Source organism: Gadus chalcogrammus, chromosome 9 (assembly GCF_026213295.1).
Source record: "Gadus chalcogrammus isolate NIFS_2021 chromosome 9, NIFS_Gcha_1.0, whole genome shotgun sequence".
Taxonomy (NCBI): Eukaryota; Metazoa; Chordata; class Actinopteri; order Gadiformes; family Gadidae; genus Gadus; species Gadus chalcogrammus.
Window position 1 is genome coordinate 21716563 of NC_079420.1, and position 23416 is coordinate 21739978.

At 45.7% G+C, this 23416-nt stretch overlaps 2 protein-coding genes across 2 annotated transcripts; one reads left to right on the top strand and one right to left on the bottom strand.

The window, feature by feature from the left end:
- Positions 1-337: 337 nt before the first annotated feature.
- On the top strand, positions 338-4270 carry LOC130388836 (immunoglobulin superfamily containing leucine-rich repeat protein 2-like). The gene is made up of 2 exons (XM_056598394.1): positions 338-644; positions 1241-4270. The coding sequence occupies exon 2, from the start codon at positions 1250-1252 to the stop codon at positions 3401-3403; it is 2154 nt and encodes a 717-aa protein (XP_056454369.1). The 5' UTR covers positions 338-644; positions 1241-1249; the 3' UTR covers positions 3404-4270.
- A 1209-nt stretch (positions 4271-5479) lies between these two features.
- On the bottom strand, positions 5480-18993 carry stra6 (signaling receptor and transporter of retinol STRA6). The gene is made up of 17 exons (XM_056599706.1): positions 18923-18993; positions 17049-17115; positions 16289-16371; positions 15983-16116; positions 15177-15343; positions 14290-14415; positions 13360-13430; positions 12404-12483; positions 12237-12298; positions 11948-12110; positions 11688-11763; positions 9363-9496; positions 8702-8819; positions 8457-8558; positions 8199-8362; positions 7518-7655; positions 5480-5724 (listed from the first exon to the last, which is right to left on the bottom strand). The coding sequence occupies exons 1-17, from the start codon at positions 18991-18993 to the stop codon at positions 5480-5482; spliced, it is 2001 nt and encodes a 666-aa protein (XP_056455681.1).
- Positions 18994-23416: the final 4423 nt, after the last annotated feature.

Consider the following 23416-nt stretch of genomic DNA (forward strand, 5'->3'; position numbering starts at 1 on the left):
TCGCGTGACAAAAATGTTTTTTAGGCCTATAGGTTTTCATCATATGGACCATTTGAGTGTTTGAAATACTCAATCAAGCTTTCACTTCCTACTTTATTTTTTTGTTGGAGGGTGTCCAAATAACGCTGAACCGACAACTACAACAGATGCCCATCTTTGAAACCATTTACATATTTAAAGTAGCGCACATTAACGTCTGTTTGATTGTGTTGTATGAACATTGGATTTCCAAACCAAATGAGGTCAAAGATTAGACTTGGGTGATGGGTGAATACATTAAACAAACGTCTGAATTATGAATTTTCTTTGAGGGTGGGTTATCCGGAGCTTCTGTATCTTTAATACTGAGGATGAAGGGTGGGAGAGGCTGCGCGTTCACGATATCCTCTCTTCCTGCGCGGTGGCGGGAGCGCGCAGTGGAGCTGACTCTGCAGAGAGGAGAAGAGGCGTCCGACCGCGCATCACCGGGAGGAAAATGTTTCTTCAAGCGCCTTTTATGCATACTACCGTGGTCTTCAAAAGTAATTCAATAGGACCTACCAAATCCGAGGATACGGTGTTTTACAACCATTAAAGTTATTGTAATAAAGACCTACTTTAACTTCCACAGTGTGCTTTTAGACGCTGGAACTGAAGTACATCAGGTAAGACGATTCACTAAGTTACCGCAGTGACATATCAGTCAGAATTACTATGAAGTAGTCCTATCCCCTTTTTCTTAGCAGGCATGAAATGTCTCTGTGGTTGTATTTTAAATGATGGCAACACGGAGCATTTTCGAATGCATATGATGCTCGACGTGCACCCGCTTCACCTGCGGACAGGTCCGTATCTTTTCGGATCACTTTCAGATCACTTTGGAGCACAACCGCTTCCTGACACTGGGTGTTGTCTGTATCCTTGAATTGTGCGCCTAATTGTAGTGAAACCAAAAACCTTTGCTTTGTTCGGTGGCCATATAGATTCAGTTTTGTGCTGACGTCGACAGTAGTATTTGACATTGAAGTCTGTCCGATGCATTTGTCATTATTGTCTGAAAACGTATTTTAATCAGTTATAAACTTTGACACACCCCTTCTATTATGTCCAGTGGGTTATTTCTCCCTGCAGAAATGTGATTTATTCATGAGGGTTCACAAAGGGTGCTTTCTACACTGCACGGTCCACATTGCATTTGAAGCATATTGGTCTCCCACCTTGGCTGCACATGTTCTTAAATCTAGACATGTCCTATTTACAGGTGGTGAAAATGGCGTTGAGGCTCCTGCAGCTCGTGGCTCTGTGGACGACACTGGTTGGCTCGGCGAGGGCTTGTCCAGAACTGTGTACGTGCGTGGATAAATTCGGGAACCTGCAGTTTGCGGATTGTGCGTACAAAGACCTACTACTGGTACCGGTCGGACTGCCTCCCAACACGACCACCCTCAGCCTCTCCGCCAACAAGATCAAACTGCTGAAGGCAAAAAGCTTTGTGAATGTCACCCAGGTCACGTCCCTGTGGCTGGCCCATAACGAGATCGTCACCATAGAGACCAACACCTTGGCCCCTCTGGTGCAGCTGCGTAACCTAGATGTCAGCCATAACAAAATAGTCAACTTTCCATGGGGTGATCTGCAGAACCTCACAGGCCTGCAGCTCCTGAAGATGAACAACAACGAGATGACTCACCTGCCAAAGGACGCCTTCTCCACGCTCAAGGAGCTGCGGTCCCTGCGCATTAACCACAACAAGCTCACCAGCATCGTGGAGGACACCTTCAGCGGCCTCACTTCCATGTCCCACCTCCAGATCTTCGACAACCCCTTCACCTGCTCCTGTCGCCTGGAATGGGTTAGAGACTGGCTGGCCAACACCAAGATATCCGTCCCCGACCAGAAACTGATCTTGTGTGGGGCGCCTGAGGACCTGAAGGGGATCATGGTGTCCAATATGCCCAAACTGGACTGTAAGCCCCCCACCGCCGTCCTCAGCTACCAGCCCAACCTGGAGACCACTCAGATCTACGAAGGCGTGATGGTCGTCCTGAACTGTGAGGCCAAGGGGAACCCCAAACCTGAGGTCACCTGGGAGGTCAACGCTGGAAGCCCCAAGTTTGAGTTCACCATCCCCTCTGCCGGGGAGGAGAGCGACCAGCCCATCAATGAACAAGCCACCAGGTCTCGCTTCCACGTCTTTCAAAATGGCACCCTTATCATCCCCAGTATGAGCAAGAAAGAGGATGGGAACTACAGCTGCTCAGCAGCCAACGAGCTAGGGAGGGCTGAAAGCAGCGTGAAGCTCGCTCTGACTGGAACACAAAAGCACACCATGAACTCCGTCCACGAGACGGCAGGGCCGAAAACCGCCACCGTGGCCAAGCCATCACGCCCTAAAGAGTCCGGAAACAACGTGATCAACTGGCCGAAATCTGAAGGCAAGGCCAACGTTTCTCCAACGGGAACCTCAGGGAAACATGGTGCAACGGACCATGTGGTCGGCAACGGAAAGCAGCTGACGTTTGCCGGCAAGTGTGGAGTAAACGATGGCAGTGAATACATCTCCAACCATGCCTTCAACCTCAGCCTGGACGACCTCAAGCAGTATACGTTTGATTTTGGCGTTATTGCCTTGGAGGTTTCAGAGACGGAGGCCAAAGTACAGCTCAACCCTCTTCAGCTGCCAAGCAGCAAGTCCAACCTACACCTCAGTCAAACGCAAAACCTGGAAACCGTCAATAAAGAAATATTCAGCCTTTTCCAAACGGCAGCACAAAAGGCACCTCTCGACATGTTGTACCTTTGTGTGAAATCTGGCAACGGACACTCAATGGTTCAATGGTCCAAAATAGAGGAGGGCGTTAATGCCTATCGTTTCCATGGTTTGCAACCTGGTACCAATTACACTCTCTGTCTCACCTATGGAGGCCAGGACTGTCAAGTTCAAGTTGTCTTCACCACGAGGAAGAAAATCCCATCTCTGCTGATTATCGTGATCGTCAGCACTTTCCTGTTGGCTTTGGCCACCGTTCCCTTGCTGGGAGCCACCTGCTGCCATTTATTATACAAGTATCAAGGGAAGACGTACAAGTTAATCATGAAGGCTCAGAATCCAGATCAGATGGAGAAACAGATAGCGGGGGACTTTGATCCTCGGGCCTCTTTTGTGGAGTCCGAGAAAAACCTGGACCCCAGCGAGCTGGGAGAGGGAGAGGGAGAGGGAGAGGGGGACGGAGAAGACATCGACGGAGAGGGGGAGCTTGAGGGAAGCGTGGCGGCCACGGAATCCATCCCTGGCTCCTCATCCAAAACGAACCCGGAGGAGTTTGAGATGGGCTCGGAGTACAGCGACAGACTGCCGCTCGGCGCCGAGGCGGTCAACATCTCCGAGGAGATCAACGGTAACTACAAGCAGCCGAGTCGCTGAACCCGTGTCCCGTCACTGGTGAAATGTAAAACTATCACTTTTAGATATCGCACATTTATGGAAGCCAAGTGTACCATTACTTTACGTAATATCTATCAAAGCCCTGGAAAGATGGCTATAGCCTTGTTTAATTTACCTCAAAGTAGACCTACCGGGATAGGAGACGGGATTCATTGGTGTAACATTCGTAAATCATGACATAAGCACATGTGTTAATTACAAGACATCAGAAAGGAAAAGGCACAGCCGCATTGTGTTTTACAGACACATTTCACGTGTTTTGTGGTCCGGCCGCCTCCACCTCAGCGCGCGCGTCGTTAGTGCGTCCTGGCGCGTCGTCAGTGCGCTCGTGGCGCGTCAGGCGCGGCTGCTGTCGGCTCCTTTGTTCTGTCCAAAAGGAAAACCAGTTATAGTTCAGGCATGTGATGTTCTTATTAAATCCCAGGTATTATCCCGAAAATGTTCAGTGTAACGTGCAGCTTTAAGATGTTGACTTTAACCTCTTACTTAACCGGTGCTCCAACTATTCTATACATTTGTACATTATTTCTAAACCCTGTGTCCTTTCTCTTGTGGCGACGTGTCAATGGCATGTTTCCATGTGTGGTTTTAATTAGTGTAGTCTAGGACTGTAGACCTGATTGTCAAACCTGTGATGTAAGCCATTTGAACTGGATTATCTCTTTTTTACGACGGTGCCGTTTATATTGGTGAAGTATCAGCAAATAGGTGCGGCCGAGCATCTGGATTCACTGACATGTGATTTTATGCATTAGTGAGTTTTTGTGAAATGTTGTAACAAAAAAAGTCCATTGACCTTTTAAGATTTTTGATATAATTTTCTGTAGGTGGAAATAATAAAACATGACAAATTATTGTTTTGCGTTATTTAACTGTGCAAGGGAAGGGAAACAATAGGCGTTGGTAGGCCTGACTCTTTTTACAGTTCGGCCTATTTAAACAATTCTATTTAAAAGTTAATCTTTTATCTGAGAGAAAGGCAGAATATGAAGAATATGAAGGCGGAAACGAAGGATTTGGCTTTAGTAGGCCTAATCTAAATAGGTCCAATCGCCCAAGCAAAAGGAACGCTTTCGTCTGCTTTTCGCTTTCTAATTTTATTATAATTTCTAGGTCTTTTATTTGGCTTCGACAGATAAATATACACAATGCCTAGTAAAACGAAAGTGAACCCTTTCTGTCCGGCTGATGATTAAGGTTATGCAGAATAATGTGAAGCTGGGGCCGGGATAAACGTTGCTCGTTATTGAATAGACCTGGTTCTAACAGAATGATCGGCTTAAATGTATCGCTTGATTTATTAAACACAAAAACAAGTCTAGAGGAGGGCATGAAAAATAATTTATTATTTTACTGTAGGCCTTCATACAATTTACACATAATATAAGTTTGATGTAAATAACAAATAGAGGCCTACTCTAATAACTAATCTAACACAATGAAAATGATTTATTTGTCTCCCAAAATAATATTCTGTTAATTTATAAATAGTCACTCATCACAGTTGCGCTCTGGAAAAGGATGTAGGCTAATTTTAACCCCTTTTTCTTTTGTTAAGGAATCCAAACACCATTAGATCAAAATACACCTCAAGCCACACTAATGGATATGTTCATGTTTTAAAAGGTGACACCCCTAACTAAATGCACAAGGTCAGATAGAACGATGCATCCTTTCAAATAGCGTGGACTGCGGAAGAATTCCGTCACACACACGCTGGTCTTCTGCTCTGCTGGAGACGCGGCAGTCTCACACAGTCAGACAGTCACAGAGTAAGACACAGTCGGACAGTCAGACACACGGACCGTGGGACCAGAGACCTCGCAAGATTAAACTGGAAACATTAAAGCACTACCTGAGGCACGTTGCTATAAGTGCACTTATTTCTCTCTTCTTTTTTTTTAGCAAAATATAGATATATCTATGCATGCATAAAGCCTGCACCCATTTGATCCACGGACATAAACCCCTTGAAAAAAGAAGAAGAAGAAGCCTTAGCGAATGAAGTCTCTACTCTCCACGGGAAAGGGAACTGGAAAAGGGGAAGTGAGACGCTCAGTTCCCGGTTGCGGGCACGGCCGGCTCCTTGGTCGCCGCCTCCCTCTTGCTGCCCTTCGTGGAGGCGGTGGGCTTCAGGCTCCCGTTCAGGAAGCCCTCGGCGGCGCGGTGCTTGAAGTGCTTCCTGCTGCCCACCAGGGAGGGGTTGTTGACCAGCGTGTAGAGCAGCCGCCAGTGAGCCCTGGCCCTCTTGGCCGCAGACACCTTCTGCAGTTTCTTCTCCTGCTGGACCAGCTGGATCCCTGGGGACAACCACACACGCACACACACGCACGCACACGCACGCGCACACACACACACACACACACACACACACACACACACACACACACACACACACACACACACACACACACACACACACACACACACACACACACACACACACACACACACACACACACACACACACACACTCTTAGGACCTGTCCACCGTGACAGAGAGGCCCACCCAGCGCTAGTTATCACTACTGTTACTGAGTCGTTTAGTGGACGCAGTTATCCAGAAGGACGTCCAGAATCCAGACGCATGAGTCAATCATCAGTCAGTAATGAGCAGGTAGCGGGGGAGGGTGGGCTTTTTTCTCCATGGTGCCTGCAGATAGACGGCGAACATTGGGGATCGAACCCAGCAACTTTGCGCTGGGAATCAACGGCACTATGTCAGCTGATCAACGGCGCGCAAACGTAATGGTAGTCATTTTTTGTGCAACCAAACGGTTTGGGCGATAGCCCCCGGGCAGCGGCTATAGTGAGACAGTAATAATAGAAAGCAATTGTATCATAATCTTCTGAGCATGGTTGGAGCATATTGAGCCACACATTAACATGCTGAACACACCCGCAGCCCCCCCCCCCCCTGGGCTGCATGAATATGAAACAGTCAATTAAAGCGGTACATCTGTAAAAGCAGCCAGTCTAAAATGACTCTTTATGGTATAATTCCTCCATCCATTGCTACGGTTGTCTTGGAACACATACTCATCCTGGCTATACTCTTCATAGCTATTAGCCATTGAGTTAGGGTTTTGCACAGCCAATAAACAGGATGCATTTTACTGCTAATTGCAATCAATAATTCACATATATGCTCTGCATCGGTTATACTCTCTTGCTGGTATGTATCATGTACGCCACTGGTAGAATACCAGTGGAAAATGCCTTACATTTAAGTGAGTCATAGACACACTTACAGACATATATATATATTTAAAAATTATAAAATATATATATATATCAATATATCAATATATCAATATATCAATATATCAATATATCAATATATCAATATATATATATATATATATATATATATATATATCAATATATATATATATATATATATATACATATATATATCAATATCTCCAGCAAGCATGGCTATGGCTGATTGGTTTATGACAGGTTTGATTGAGGCAGCAGGCACACCATTGCTGTAAATTATTCCTCACCAGGACTCAATTTGCTGTGACAAATTAAATCAGGGCCGCTAAGCTATCATTGCTGTTGTACGTGAGGCACAACATTATGATTCAATTAGTTTTTAGTGGCCTGCCAGGAGCCGGCGCCTCCGTCCTCAATTCCTCTGGCGACTGTCACCCCCCTTTGAGCAGCCCTTCCAAGCCCCTCCACCCGGACATCCGCCCATCCGGACCCCCGGACATCCGGACACGCTACTAGCTCAGGCTAAAGACCTGATGTGGCGTGGACACTCAGACCCATGTCCTTAGGGAGCATGTCCGGGCTGGGGGGCTCCTGAAGGAGGCCTTCATGTGGACTTTGGAGATCGGGGGCTGACCCTGGAACGTTTTGAATACCCTGACCCCGACGAGACTGTCCTGAACCCTACGTGACACCCTGCACCCATACAGCTATCAACAGCATTTCATATGACCAGGAATAAGCAGAAAATATATGGGAGACAATAGAAAAATCTCAATGAATAAATCCATAAATAAGTCCATTCCATTGAATAGACAGACGTTGGGGCGTTGCCTGGAGGAGGGGGGGGGGGGGGGGGGGGGGGTCTACGGACCTTCCTCGGCATCCCGCTCTCTCTGGGTGGGGTCGGGGTCCTGGCCGGCACCCTGGAGCAGAAGGCCGCAGAAGGCCTTCATCACCGGGTGGGACTGGCTCACCTCAATCTTCAGATAATGAGCGTAACAGCGGTAGGCTGCGGGGAGAGACACACACACACAAGGCGGGGGGGGGGGGGGTAAAGCAATAAACACGTCGCTCTGCTGTTGGAGGGGGGGAGGGGGCTGCTGAAAAGTGGTGAGGCAATCTCAAATAATGGACTCGAGGACTTTTTTTCCTATTCCTCCATGCCTCCATCTTTGGGATTTTTGAATCACGGATGGAGGAATGTGGATGTTAATTTAGTGCTGCTGTTGTGAACGGGGCAAGAGCAGAAACTCAAGCATACACAGTACGTGTTGTGAACATCATACTCCTTTTCAATTGTTCTGTATTTAAATCGCTTGTGCCAAGGACAGATAAACAAAACATTTAACGAGGGAAACAAAGCTATAATAATGAGACGAATAATTACAGCTCTATACCGATGCCTTCACGGTACAGTGGTCCCGACGGTCCGCCACACTGGGGGCGTGTCGCCGACCATCTGTGTGTGTGTGTGTGTGTGTGTGTGTGTGTGTGTGTGTGTGTGTGTGTGTGTGTGAGCAGAGCGCGGGGCCCACCTGGGGGCGGGGCTCACCTGGGTCAAAGGCCTCCACGCTGCGGTTCAGGAGGCTGATGTCCGTGCGGCCCAAGTGCACGATGTTGAAGAGGGCGGTGATGGCCATGCGCCACACCCCCAGCAGGACGCCCAGCAGCACGTTGACCGGGAACAGCAGGTAGGTCATCAGGAACAGACCGCCCCTGGGTGACCGGGGAGACGGAGGAAGTGAACACACCAAAATGGCGGAGGACGTGCCCTAGCCGGCGTCTCAGTCTCAGAAGCGTGGGTGATTACCTGTTGTCGAGGTCTCTGGTTCCCGCTGTTTTCTTGATGAAGAAACACCTGGCTGAGATGTGTTGGATCAGCACCGCCAGGAGAAGCATCAACCAGAAAGGCCTGATAGAGATGGGAACACGGTGACGGATCAATACATGTGCAACAAGCCCCTCACTAGACCACAGGCAGAGGCCGTGTGCAGAGCGGTGCATTGATTTGTAAATGAAGGAGTAGTAGATGCCGTTTCAGAGAGGATCACTTACCACATGCTCCATAGAAGCTTGAAGAGGATCAGGTTCTCTCCATGCAGGACAGGGACAATGATGAGGAAGACTGCAACCAACAGGCAGAGGAAGAACACCAGGGTTTGGATGATCATGCCTGAGAGAGAGAGAGAGAGAGAGAGAGAGAGAGAGAGAGAGAGAGAGAGAGAGAGAGAGAGAGAGAGAGAGAGAGAGAGAGAGAGAGAGAGAGAGAGCGAGAGAGCGAGAGAGAGGGAGAGAGGGAGAGAGGGAGAGAAGGAGAGAGGGAGAGAGGGGAGGGGGGGAGAGAGAGGGGGGGGGGGGAGAGAGGGGGGGGGGAGAGAGAGGGGGGGAGTTATACCTTGTCTAGAAACAGATTCTGTGTATTTAATAATTTATATATTATCTTTATATAATAGTCATTGACAAACTAGGTAGGATGTTTAAGGGGGATTCAGCAATTATATAATCATCGTACGTCATCATATTCTAAGAAGATACACTGGGCATTTCTCTTATTTTATTAAAGACAGAAAATATAACATGTTGGAACTTCGATTGGCTTTACACATCCATATCAATTATCGAGGGTTGATTGATGAAAAGTTCCCATCATCATGGTGCTTCATGCGAGGTATGGTTCTTGTTCTTGTCCCGGGCCAGCTCTGGGCCAGCTCCCTACCTAAGCAGAGGTGGGCGGCCGTGAAGCTGGTGTAGCCCATCCAGCAGACCAGTGCCGGGCGGGACGGCCTGACGCTCCTCTGGCAGTGGTAGACGCTGTAGATGTCTCCTCGGTACAAGCCCTTCAGGTTGGACCTGGGGACAGGGGAGCACAGCAAACCATCCAGTCAGTCTCCTCCAGTCAAAATCAACCACGTGCTACACTGACGGTCTACCATATTACCGGTGTTATCAATGCGGCACAGAAAATGCTTTTTCAAAATTGTTCATGGATTCGCCACTTCGTCATTCCCCAACTCAGGAGAAAGGCCGACACTCATAACTCTGATATCTGCGACTCCAGTATTGTCAAAACGTTTCAGGTTATAACTGAACACAAATCAAAAATGTCAGCAGTGTTTGTATTATGAACATTTAAAAATGATGAGGACTTGACAGGATATCTAAAACATTTATTTGGAATGGTAAATGTGCCCGTCTCCACCATAGTAAATTAGTAAAACAAAGACCAGCTGGTAGAGGAGAATTGGGATTGCCAAATATGTTGTTTTACTACTATGCTTTTAGTTTGAGACACCTGGCTCACTGGTGTATGCCTCCTGAGGGCCCCCCCCCCCCCCCCCGTGGTATTGTACTGAACAATCTGTCCTGGCCCCGTTATCACCCTCGCAAACCTTGTTTGTCAAGTTGAATAAAGAAACAAAAACACACCCAGTAATCCCTCACTTAAAATTAATTTGGACTAAAGTAGCTTGGACGTTTAGTTTGGACCCCGTTCTAAATATATCTTCGAGTATCTTGCTGAACCCAAAATGATGTATAGGTAAATCCCCCCTTCATTGGAAGGTATGGCTAGAGAGTGGCATGAACTTTAGGGGATCTATATAGTAGTAGTGCTCAAATCCTTTGACGATTTGGTGCAACAATTTAAAATTCCCAGGTCTCGACTTTTTAGATATCTGCAAAACCGTCATCTGTTGGTCTTTGGATCCAGCTCGTCAGCTCCCAAATATGCAGTTCTCCTGGATAAGTTACTGAAGAGTTATGGAAGATGCCATCTGTCTATTACACCATGTTGATGCAGAGGCTAGGTAATGGTGCTCTATCAGCTCTGAAGAAGACATGGGAAAAGGATCTGAATATTACCCTGGATGACGGGGAATGGGATAAGATTTGTAAAAATGTTAAAACAGTGTCGAGGGTACGCCTCATCCAATTTAAGATTATACAACGCTTTTACGGGACACCCTCCAGATTGTATAGACTGGGACTAAAGCCTAATCAAATTGTTGGTGATGTAAATCTGAGGAAGGTCATTTAGTTCACGTATTGTGGTCCTGTGACAAGGTTCAACAATTCTGGACATGGATCTATAGTAATATATGTGACATTACAGGGACCCAAATTCCATTCACTCCCAGATTTCTTATTTTAGGTGACCGATCAGTTCTAATGGGAGGGGATAAACACATTAAAAGTTGGGTCCAAACTAGCATTATGATAGGCAGGCAGATTCTTCTCAGGGGATGGAAGACTGAGGGAGTGCCATCAACGCAAGAATGGGTTGTAGAAATGGTGAAAGTTGCAGCATTTGAAAAAATGTCTTACAAACGACTTGGTATATTAGATCTGTATTCTAGGAAGTGGGACAAATACATAACCTTCTTAGAAGGCCCCAGAAATGGATGATACAGTGAGTGGAGGGATGCAAATTCTGAGTGTTTGTGAAAAATGGCGTACCTATGCGGTTTATTTATTATTTATTATTATTTTATTCTACAGATTCTACTTTTGTATGGTTATGCATATTTGCTAATTTATATCTTAAATTGTCCATGCGATGGGTACATCTTTCATGTATATGGGCAGAAGTATTTCATTTAAGTTTTTTTCATCGATTTGGTTATTCCTTCCTTTTTATTATTATTATTTTTTTATACATATACAAGGATTTATTATTTTATTTATCTTTTTTTTTTTTTTTTTTACTATTGCTGAAACCTTTTTTATAAGTAATGTGGTAGGCTTTTGTCATTGGTACTGACTTGTGTTACTTATGGCTCCAGTTATTAAGGATATGTCCACTAAAGATCAAGGACCGTTATTGCACATTAACAACAAACGACAGAGGGGTGCAGGGTGATGACTGCTTGTTTTGTTTTGTTTGATTTTCTTGTCTGCTTGTTCTATGTGAATGTTTGGTGGGCGTTGTTTGCCTATGTTGTCATGTCATGGCTTGAAGAAGGAAAAAAAGAAAAACAATAAAAAAAAAAATCACGAAAAGAAAATGATGATGACTAAAGTAACACAAGAAAGGGGAACTCACCGATGCAGGACCATGGACCTCATGAGCATTGCGAGGTTGACCAAGCAGACCAGGGTCAGCGCTGAGACGTAGCACACTGCAGGGAACAAGGATATTCTGTAGCAGAGAGTCTCAAGCACTGACGTGTAACTTTGTAACTTTTAGTGTGTGAAGGTATACCCCCGCAGGACCTAAACAAGATCATAGGGATTCCGTTATGATCCCAGCAGGGGGACTAAGGTGGGAGGTGGGGCCGAGGGTGACCTGGGACATGGGCTCACCTTCCACACACCAGATGTAGTACACCACGATCCGGACGACCTCTGCGTTGTCCGAGGACAGGTGAATCTTGAAGCCTGCCAGCAGGTATGCGATCTCCTCGGTGACACCCATACGGGCGATTTGAAGCGCTGGCACCACTGCCAAAACCAGTAGCAGGGCAACCTATTCACAGGAAGGGATTTTTAATGTGGCAATACTTTTTAAACAACATTACAAGCATTTGCACAAATCTTTCCATGTTTATTCTCTCATTATGTTTGATATGCATGTTGGTGTTGAAATATTTACCTGGTAAAGGGCAATAAAGGAAACCACACCAGATATGGCCAACTTCATAGGAAAACGGAAAACTGGAACAAAGAACATTGGAAATTATGAGATAAAACTTAAGAAAACATGCAAATGAAATCTGACAGAACAAAAGGTTAAAAGGCAAATCACTGTTGAATGCTTACCATCCTCAGGTGTATAAATGTAAGACTTCACCGCCTCTTCCATCCTCCGGAGCAGGTGGGGCTTCTCTGTGCTTGATGCTCTGCAGACACAGAAAGGACATGAGGTTTTAAACTGTTAAACTCCTTTATGAAACCAGTGGGATCCAACCTTGGGCCTCTCCCACATCATACATCCTACATAAGTCTACGGCATAAAAATCAACAGGTTCATTATTTGCCCCAACCGTCCCAATAGACGTACAAGTTATTAGCATCTAGCCAAAATGATCTATTAACATATTTATATTTTAACTGATTAAGCAGGTTCATGCGGGTGAGGAGCCCGTCCTAGTTCTTTATTTTCACACACACACACACACACACACACACACACACACACACACACACACACACACACACACACACACACACACACACACACACACACAGACACACACACACACACACACACACACACACACACACACACACACACACACACACACACACACACACACACACACAGTCCCTTCCAATCACAAATGTGTCAAAACAGCTATTTATCATGTCCATATCTTTATCTCACAATCTATCTATGCACCACTAGGGTAGGCAGAGTATAACAATAACCTTACAGCCAGCCGTCCCTGTTTAGCTGAACAGTATATAAATCAAACAAGTGAATTGTGAATATCAACAGTTATTACAGTATTGAATGAGTGGGGGAGACACACACACACCGATCTGTCACACACACAGCAGACTTCATTATGTTAAAAAAAATCCTGTGCAACTCAATATTACAAATATGAATCATTCACTTGACCTTAGTAGTAAGAGAGATTTAAAAGAATTTCATTTAAGGTGAGATCAATGACTTTTTTCCAGTCACACATAGTAACATATATTGCCAAATCGAGGTTACCAACTGGATAACCATGTAGCATGTTAACAGTAGAGTAGCATTCATTTCTCACCCAACACTGGACGGCTTCTTCTTCTGGAGGATTCTCTTCACATAGTCTCTGTAGTAGCTGCTGTCCAGATCCTAGGGAAGGAGCAGAAATCAAAAAATACATTTTATGATGGCATTCACAAATTAATAACCGTACTTCAGTTAGCAAAACAATGTTTACCACATTCTTATCATGTGCATTAGCATTCCTATTTTTTTCAGATTGCAACTACTCCTTATAAAATAATCTTTCCCATTGAACAAACATGAGAGTGGATTTTAAAGTTGTGGAACATCATTCAATAACAATATAACCAAGCGGCCCGGATATTACCAAAGACGACAAAAATAATTAGGTTATCTGTGTAAATATGAATCCAAGCTGCCTTAAAACAGCTAAATATGTCGTCCAGCATATCTGAACCAATCGCTCGGTGGCAGGACGTTTAAACCCTGTGTCGTTGATGAGCCTGCCTCCACGCACAGGCCTCAGCCTTGCTTTGTTTCCCCGCGGTTGGAGATTAGTGGAATAATCAGCGCATTGTGCCTCCTTGGCCTCCAACACTGCACCCTTGTCATAATCTGCTCAGCAACATAACGTAAACGAATTAGATCAAATCTGCTTACGATGATCAGGTCCAACGCGGGCTGTGGTGGGAGCCCCACTCTCTCTCCATCCACAGGCTGCCACCATCCTAAACCCCCTGACTGCTAGGCTGCTTACGGTTGTCCCTCACATGTACGGTATCACAAGACACTAGTGTTTCTTCTAAGTCAGGGCTATTTAAAGTTACACAAGTAGGGGCTATTTAGGTAACAACACAAATGAAGGGAAAGAGAGGCATTCCGATGCGAGCCAGTTGCATAGTCAAGACCGCACAACGAACAAATGTGTTTCCTTGGGCAACCCATTCACCCTCGGGACAGACTGGGTTCACCTGGACAGACGTACCTCTCCACCATTATTCTTCTCTGTGCCCTTTAAGCCCTTGAAGAGGAGGAGCGGATACTGGAAGCTGAGGAATGCCAAGCAGGCTATTTGTGGAAGGCTGGCGAAGAGGTCGTAATACTTGTGGATCTGAAAAGTAGAACAGAGAATTAGCATTAAGGAGCTATTTTGAGTGCTTTGTTTGGGTCGGGGGGAATATAAGGAATTCACTGTGTTTTTAATTAGCCATTAGGCACATATCTTTCATGATTTAGCTTTAATTAAGTAGTATTAAGTACTCCACACTTGTAAATTAACATATTTCTACCTAATCCTTAAACCGCAATGAGTGCCATGGGTCTGAGACTCTCTATAGTCATAGATTCCCCACAGGGACTCAAAGCAGTACACCATTCTATGCAGGGTGTGGTCGGCTCCCTTCACCCGGAGGTGAATGGCCGGTCGGGTGGCCGTGCCAATCAGGAACGAGGTGATGACAGCCGCACAATGCAGAGCCCGGGAGCATCTTCAATGGATTGGCACTGAACTGATTAACTGTGGCAAAGCCTCTTCATCAAGAGCAGACACTAAGACCGATTCATGTGGACGCTCTTGGCCATTCAGTGTGGAGGCCGTCCGCACAATGTGTCCTTTCTGCGGTTGCCCGGGCCCTGAGAGGCATCGGGAGCGGAGACACCGGCGACTAAAGGCCTTAACCGTGCCATCGCAAATGCAACCTGACAGCCCCATCCGGATCCGTTCAGGACCCTGGCTGTGATCAGGCCCTCTAGTCTGAGTAACCAGTGGGTCTCCAGCACACCCACAGACCTCAGACACACGGCCCACCAGAGGCTGTACCTCGTTCGTGTTCACCGCAACCACGTCCTCCCAGTGTACATTCCTGTCCTCACCTGGGGTGTCGCGGGGCAGTCGATTTTCTGCCACACCAGGACGCTAAAGTGTGTCCATGACAACAGGCTCCCGAGCACATAGCCCACTTTGTTATGTAAGGTCCCACATGCCAGGAGCGGGTAGCACAGCGCCGGGTAGTACAGCAGGGCCAGGATCATCCAGTTCTCTGTGAGCACACAGGGCCGGGGACAAAACATCAAAAGACTGCCAGGGGAGGCTCCGATATCAAACAGGAGAGCCGCCCGGCCCGGCGATGAGGTTTTTGACGTCCACAAAACCAGATTTTTTTGTGATTCATAGGTCACTAGAAAGTGGTGAATGGTTTGGGATTTTCAAACCGCCACGGAATTTCCTGCAATGCTAGCATAGTAGTGATTTGGGATTAAGTGGAATCACAGCAGACTGACTTCTTTAAACCTTATGTAATCATGCCACGTTATTGCATAAGGTCATTATATACATAGAGTTATGAACATGATCTAGTCCATTGTCCTATGAATCAAAGCTTTGTTTCTGGACGAATGCCAGCTTTTTCAAAGGGGAAAGAAGTTCACATTCATGCAATACATTTTGAAGAAAAGTGTCAGATATGCCAGACTTCTCGGACACGAGGCATTTGAAGAGATCGGAACTTCAAGCTGCCGTTGGAAGTTATTTGGAAAATTAACAACCTATAATAAAAAAGTACAAATCTCCATGTGATGCATATTCAGGAAGAAAACAAATCGGTAAAATGTAAAGAAAGGCCTGTGAAGCCGACCGGTGATTGAGAGGAACGTTAACTGAGGCGAGGCGACCAGCTTACGTTTGTTCTCTGGGTCTGTGATGAAGGGCAGGGGGTTCGGGGAGACCACCAGACCGCAGAGTTTACAGAAGAGCACGCCGAACACCGCCACGCCCAGGCCCTTGTGCTGGGTGTGGTCCAGGAAGTTGACCGGACTGTGGATACAAGCAGCGGGCGTTTAGGTATTTAGAGCTGGGGTGTGAGCAGCTGGGGTCCAGAGCGTTATCAAACCTCAAGCAACGCATTGAAGAGCAATCATCTGTTGACATATGCTAAGACATTTTGGAGATCCTTCACTTGGTTCCAGAGGAAGGAGGTGGAACGCACCTGAGCAGCCCTGGCAGTCCTCTCTGTCCGTCGGCCAGCTTGGTCCGCCTCGCTAGAATGGCCAGAATCAGCATGACGACAAGCTACAACACACGCACACACACACACACAAACCCCAACACACACACACACAAACACACACACACACACACACACACACACACACACACACACACACACACACACACACACACACACACACACACACACACACACACACACACACACACACACACACACACACACACACACACACACACACACACACACAGAAACACACAGAAACACACACAGACACCACAATTGATGACCATCTGACCTGAGACCAAACCCCCCCCCGGGTTTGAGACCTCCATCAGTGTGGCCTCCTCGCTCATTAGGACGCTCCAGGGGTCAAATGTGAGGGATGCTTAATCATTCAGGGCGGAGGACTATTGAAAGGGAGTTCCATGACCGGTCATGACCTCAAGACTTTGAGGAAACAAGGCCCTAGACCGCTGTCTCCGGCCCTGCCACGCTGGGGACAACGAGGGCTGCTTAGAGGAATCCAAATATAAATACGACTACAATGTGTTCCACCTGCAAAGGCCAGAGTTATGTACCTAACAAATAAGGCCTACATGAAGGAGGGTGTGGAGTTGTGTCGACACTAGTGTTGCTGCTAGCTTTGTTTCTGCAACACACGAGGGATGTCCTGGTGCGCTGGAGTCCCATGCGGTGTCATGTTATATACGTTATGTTATACATGTTTTATACTCACAGACACAGCAGTGATGCAAATGTGGTAGAGTCTGTCGTCAGCCGTGGGGTCACACGGGGAGATTATTCTTGAAATGAGAAGGAAAGAAGGAAAGAAAGAAACACGGACAACGGTTATAATCTGTCGGAACTTTAAAACTTTAAAGCTCGGCTAAACCTCTCACGCCTCGGCGTCAGGAGACCATTTGTGGCCGTTGAAATCGCATACCAGAGATTTGCATGTCGACGAATTGTAGTCGACGCCGTGTCACGGGGTAGAACAACAAAAACACCTGAGCTCTGTTTCACGTTCGCCTGAGGAACCTGAGGACCGGAGGACGCCGGCGGGGAGATGAACATAACTCTGATAGCATATTCATTCAGACGACGCCATCAGATACTGGGTGACTTCACAGCTAGTTCTGGTCGGGCCGGTTTGGGCCTTTAACAATAACGGACGATAAACTCAGTGGAAATAAGTGAAAGTGTTTTCATGACTGGATGGCTGTCTCATCTCTGTCCTGATTGTGGATTGTTTGTGTATCTTAGGGCACCAAAAAATTTGCCAGTGTACACGGCGCAAGCAAAGCAGACTGTTGTGAGATTTAAGGCTCTGTCGGGACTCACATTTGTATAATCTGGGAGCTGAAAGCACAAAGCTTTCAGGCCCTGAACTCCCCGGGTCTAAGCAATGAACAGCGGGACGTTTGGTTGCTTGGAGTGGGAGCCACATATTATCACGCTTACAGACTAAGCACATTTAGTGAGAAGAAATTATCCTTTGATGTCCCTTTTTAGTAGGTAGTCACCAAACAAATGATTGACTATAAATTAACATGAACATAAACAAATGAATTCCATCGCTCCTCTGTTGGTTCAGCCCTCAGAAGCCATTTTCTAAATCCCCATGAAAGCCCTACCCTGTGGTCTTTCGGTTTGCGCAACAGTGCTTCTGTAATAAGGAATTCAAATACGAGTATTGATGAGCAGGAACTATTGAAAGGAAGCCATGAAACGTGTTATTCGCTCGACATGGCTCACAGGTCTGGTTTTAACCTCAGGTCCAGCTGGGTTCCCCATTGATGGTGACTTTCCCTGACTAAGCAACACTTTCCATTGTATCTTCTCAGTTATACCTTGATTTGATGAGTTTTGCAGCAAAATATTAACACTTAATGACATGAATGCGAGCCTTATATGCCCCAAAGTGACCCCGACTGATCACTGTGACTGGGTGAACTCTGTGAGCTGTTTTGCTGCTCATTCTCAATGGGTTACCTGCAGAACACATGGTCCAGAAACACCTCTCCATCGGCGAGATGGAGGATCACCTCAGAGGACAGCGCAGCAGCGCTACAGTACTCTTTATACAGGTTTATACAGGTTTGATAAAGACAGGTCAAGTCAAGCTAAATTGGTTTGCTATGAACATATTTCCGGAGGGGATTTGTAACAATGCTGTGATGCATCTTGCATCGTGAGCATTGCAAAGGGACCACCACCTTACCAAACTGTTCTTTAGGCACGTTGAACTTGTTCACATGGATGTTTTACTAGGGAATTGCCTGAATGGCCGCCAGCACTGCAGCTATTCCAGCTGATAATAATGCTCAGGTTGAACCAGAGACTAGAGCATGTTTATTCAACAGATAGGCTCCATGTGCCAGAGGCAACTAATATCACTGTAAAAACGAAGACTTGTGGTTCAATAAGAGCTTAAGAGATTAAAACACACATACAAAGCATCAATGAATGTGATTTAGTTTAAACTGTAAAAAAGGGAAGTTCTTAAAAAAGTTAAACAAAGTTGAAACTCTATGTCAGAGAGAGATGGGAGTGCTTAACACATCATGGATTTAGCACACTTTACACACATTTAACCCTTTTAATACTTACTCAAGCTGTACCCTGGGCGGTACGGGCTCCAGCACCGGGTACTCGTAGTCGAGCAGAGCATCCTCATCCATAGCGCCGCTGACCGTCTGAGAAAAATCCAGAGTCCTTAAGGTTCACCGTCCCGGCTGTCTAGAGCTGGACTGATAGGATAGCCCTTCTGTGGAGAGAGACCGGCAGACCAAAAAGAGAAAGTTTCTCCCAAGTTAGTCAGTGCTGTGGCAATATCAATGCTGTCCCCGACTCCCTGTTTTGTTCCCCTCTCTTTCACTCCCTCTCTCTCTCTCTCTCTCTCTCTCTCTCTCTCTCTCTCTCTCCCCCGCCCTCTCTGTCTGGTAACTCTTCCACCGAGCCTGTGTTCAGGTGACCAACAAGTCTTACTGTGGAGCTGAGAGTGACGTGACAGGTCCTGGCTGCAGGGTGCCAGCCAGCCACCCCCCCAACCCCCTCCCCCCGTCACACCCCACACACACACCCACACCCCCACAACCACTCACACAAACACTTCAGATGAGGATTACCATGGTGGAAAACTGGGAAACGGTTGAGAGGAAGAGTGTGTGTAAGAGGAAGGTGAGGCGGGGGGGAGATTACTGTGTCATGGACAGCCAATCTGCAAGGCCACAGGCAGCTCTGTTTTGGTTTCTATCCACCCCAAACGTACTTGATTACCTACCCACCGATTAAGGGGCCAAGACCTTTATAAAGCACAGGCTAACATCGGCAGCAGGGCCGGCGGACATTGCAAAGCCCTTCCCGCACAGCTCGCTGTGTCAGTAAATGGGAAGTTCTCCATCTTTTCCTTTTAGTCATCGTCTTCAGTTTCTTCATTCAGAATAGGTTGCCAAATCCCCCCCTATCAAATGCATCCAACGTGGCCACTAGGAAACCCACAGCAGATGTACTTTCTCCCTGTTGCCGTGTAACGCTACCCCCTCATCCTGATAAAGAGTTCAGCCTGCAGTACTTTTGTCTGCTCAAGACAAAACAGCGACAAGATGCAGACTTGAATAGGAAAATAAATATGGCTCCATTTCTTATAATGTGCCAGTTATGAATAGCTGTGTGTGAATGAAGAGTGTGTCCCTTTCATATGACTATTGAAAAGAAATAGGAAAGATGAAATCTGATGGTGGGTGTTGGGAATGAGTCGTGTCACCAAATACGAGCTAAATAAACGTGACATTTATTTAACAGCCACTCATTATGGGCACGAGTCAATGACTAACATGTGGTACTTAGTCTATGCTCGAAGAAACATACGAGAAAAAGCCGTACTTAGGGAGAGCTGTTAAATGTCCATAGAATATTTTTCCTGCAAGGTGTAAGCATGTGATGAGACGCCTCCACCACAGTGGCCTTCTGGCTGCGGCCTCAGAACAGAAGGACCTAATCTGACCAGGGATTAGTTCTGCATCCAGGTTCAGCGTGCCGAGACTAAGGCTGTGTTGCAATCCAGCCTGCTTGTCAGAATACACTCATTATGCCGGGATTACGGTCAAAGGTTGTTGAAAGAACAACAAAAAGCCACGCTAAAACTCCTGAGAAAACAGAACATCCACGGAATAATAATAAGCCAACAAATCATGTCGACCGACACAAAAAAGCGGCCAGGAAAATAAAGGGGTCACTGGACAAAGAATGCTTTGAAGAGTTATAATTGCATCAGTGGGGCGGCGGTTTGATTATAACGGACAGTTTGTTGCTGATTTAGCAGTGGGTGTTGTTAACCTACTAAAAACCCGGGGTCCTAACAAGCCTGTTGACAGGAAACGTTGAGATTTGTTAACGTTATTCATTATTTATTATTTTAATGGAGGCTGAGATCGAAATGCACTGCCTTAGAGTGATGTCAATTGTTGAATGATAATTAAAACACTCAGACTAACCCATCACTGTTTTGCAAAATAAGCCGACCAACACACACTACTTCACACAGGTCCATTTCGTCAAGATTGATGCTCTTCCTAATGACTTTCATATCCGCCATCATCATTCAGTCCGTGGGGAGCCTGTACCTCCATGCTGGAGACTCTAATTGTGTTCAGCCCGCACGGATTCAATTGATTAAAATAACCCAGTCCACATTCGTCTTCTGCATGACACATTTGGCCATTTATCCGATCAATGTCAACATGGTAATTTTGTTTTTTATACTTTCATCCATTTTTCGTAATGAAGCAAACAGCCTACAAAGAAAGATTATTCCCAGGCTGCTGAGAAAATGCCAATCATAACACATGTTCCCTCCTGATTGGGTCACACGATGGCGGGAACTCTCTCTGCTTTAACAAGTCGGCCACATCAACTGAGACTCATCGGGTGCAGGTGGGTGTCGATTATTCCAGAGTAACTTGAATGAAATGTATTAATATATTCTTCTCTCCTTAGCATATTCAATCACTTGGTTAAAATGGTTCAGTGCAGCCAAAACAATGTGTGTGCATGGCGTCTGGAAGATCTCACCATGACCAGTCCCTGATAAGCTTGGCCTCCTCCTGGCCGCGGAGCACCTAGCAGCACACAAGGTACGCAACACCTCACCTCAGGAGCACACCGGTGAATATCAGTGCTCTTGTGGTTTTCATGGACCCCCCATTTCAGATAGCTTAACTATTTACTAAAAACATAAGCTACGTTTTGTATGAGCTTACCTACTGCCGAACGTTGCTCAGGGTAGCATGAGCCTGGTGTAGAAATGAACTGGAAGAGTTTTGGAGTTGGGTTTGCCAACTTCGGTAATTTGTGATAGGCCTGCAAGGAAAACACTGGCGAGCCACTCTGCAGTGTTTTAAACAGAGCTCAACACCTTCTGCAACAAGTTGAGAGGACTTTGACCTCATTGTATCTATACAAGGTCAACATCGTAAACATTTAGAGGGCTTGGCCAAACAAAGAAAATCTATAAAAACATAAAGCAATGGTCTCTGACAACATGACTATCTCCCTATTAACTATTATTACGTTATCGTAAGCGTGTGTTTTATTGGAGTCGAGTGTAGAACTAGTGTATTCCATATATACTGTATCATGAGCTCTGTTGTATTGATCCCAAGGTTTGTTCAAGACCCCCCTTGTTATTGGTGACAAATGCATCACGGTTCTGTGGTAGAACCTGGTTGAAGAAGGCTACTACACCTAGGCACCTGAACATATATCGGATATATTTCTGTTCATATTATGCTTTTGTCTAGATTGAGCAGCTCTTGATTTAAAAGAAGGATTTAAACCAGCTAAACCAAAACCAATATCTTAAATGTGTTGAATCCACTCAAAAGTGTCTGGAATGTCTCATTATGAGGCATACTTTCAGATGCAATAAAGTGTCGCTGTAGTTATATTTCAGTAATTTATTAATTTAGTTAAAAACAAATAGAAAACAAATATTTAGGTTTTTGTTAAAGTCGCAATGGGTAACATTTCTACTAGCTCGTAGTTTAAAATGAGCCAGCTATATCTGTTGTCAATGCTCATCGACAGTGATTTCCATAATGCTATCAATAAAAACACATCCTGTAACTGATATATTCTACAAATAACAAATGCTGGCCAGCCCGTAGCACCTTCTTTGTTTGCAAGAATTGTTCTATTGACATTCCCCAAATCCCTCCCTTACACCAGTTTACACCAGCCAGCCAATCTAGTTAATCTAGTTCAGTTCAGACAGTAGCACAGCCAGTAGGATTGGACAGAACACCATTATTTATTTATTTTATTCTGAAAGTCTTCTGCAAACAGATAGCGGGGGCTCAATCTTACACATTTTGACTATATATATTTATTTTAAATAATATATATATATTATTGATGAACCAATCTGCTGAATCTTTCAAAATCATCTGATCCAGTGACAGAATGGATTCCCTTGGCTGACACCTGTAATGTAGAAACAGATATCAGTAAATTTAGCTCATTGTAGTCTTCTTGAGATCTCACCTTTTCAGAAATGCCTCTATACCTTATATAATAAAATATATAGACAATAAGAAAAATGTGGACTCTGTGGTGCAAAAATATACTTGAGCTGAAAAGACTACTGATAATGGGATCTTATAAACCACACAGCATAGGACAACGAAACGCTGGTAGCAGTAGCCAGTGGCCTCAAATACACGCCTCAGCCAACAAGGCAGGTTGAATTTAGAAATGTCTTTAGTTGAAGCTTCTTCGGTACACAGAATATCAGTGCACTAATCATGGCAGAGGTGTCTGAAAACGTCAAGCTGGAGCAGAGTAGAGCCGTAGGGAAACTAGATCTATTTTGCATAATCTCTCCCAAGGAGAGAACTGCTGGACACTGGACACACCGGTACAGAGAGAACTGGCACGAGGAGCAGCTAGAGCACCGGTTACGTACAGAAGTAGGGGGGGAGGACACAGGTGGGCCGGGGCAGGGGATCACACAGGAGGGAGACAACATGGGGGCAGGAAGTGAGGAATCCTGAAACGAGACAATAGGTGAGTATCTTCAAAGGAAAACAGGAAATAATACCAACA

Excerpts from the sequence above, each read along its gene's own strand:
- LOC130388836 (XM_056598394.1), top strand. The coding sequence starts at position 1,250 with ATGGCGTTGAGGCTCCTGCAGCTCGTGGCTCTGTGGACGACACTGGTT.
- stra6 (XM_056599706.1), bottom strand. The coding sequence starts at position 18,993 with ATGGATGAGGATGCTCTGCTCGACTACGAGTACCCGGTGCTGGAGCCC. Across the intron at positions 11,764-11,947 it reads CTACATCTGGTGTGTGGAAG|TGTGCTACGTCTCAGCGCTG; the intron begins GTGAGCCCATGT and ends TGTTCCCTGCAG. Across the intron at positions 9,497-11,687 it reads AGGTCCATGGTCCTGCATCG|GTCCAACCTGAAGGGCTTGT; the intron begins GTGAGTTCCCCT and ends CCCTGTCCCCAG.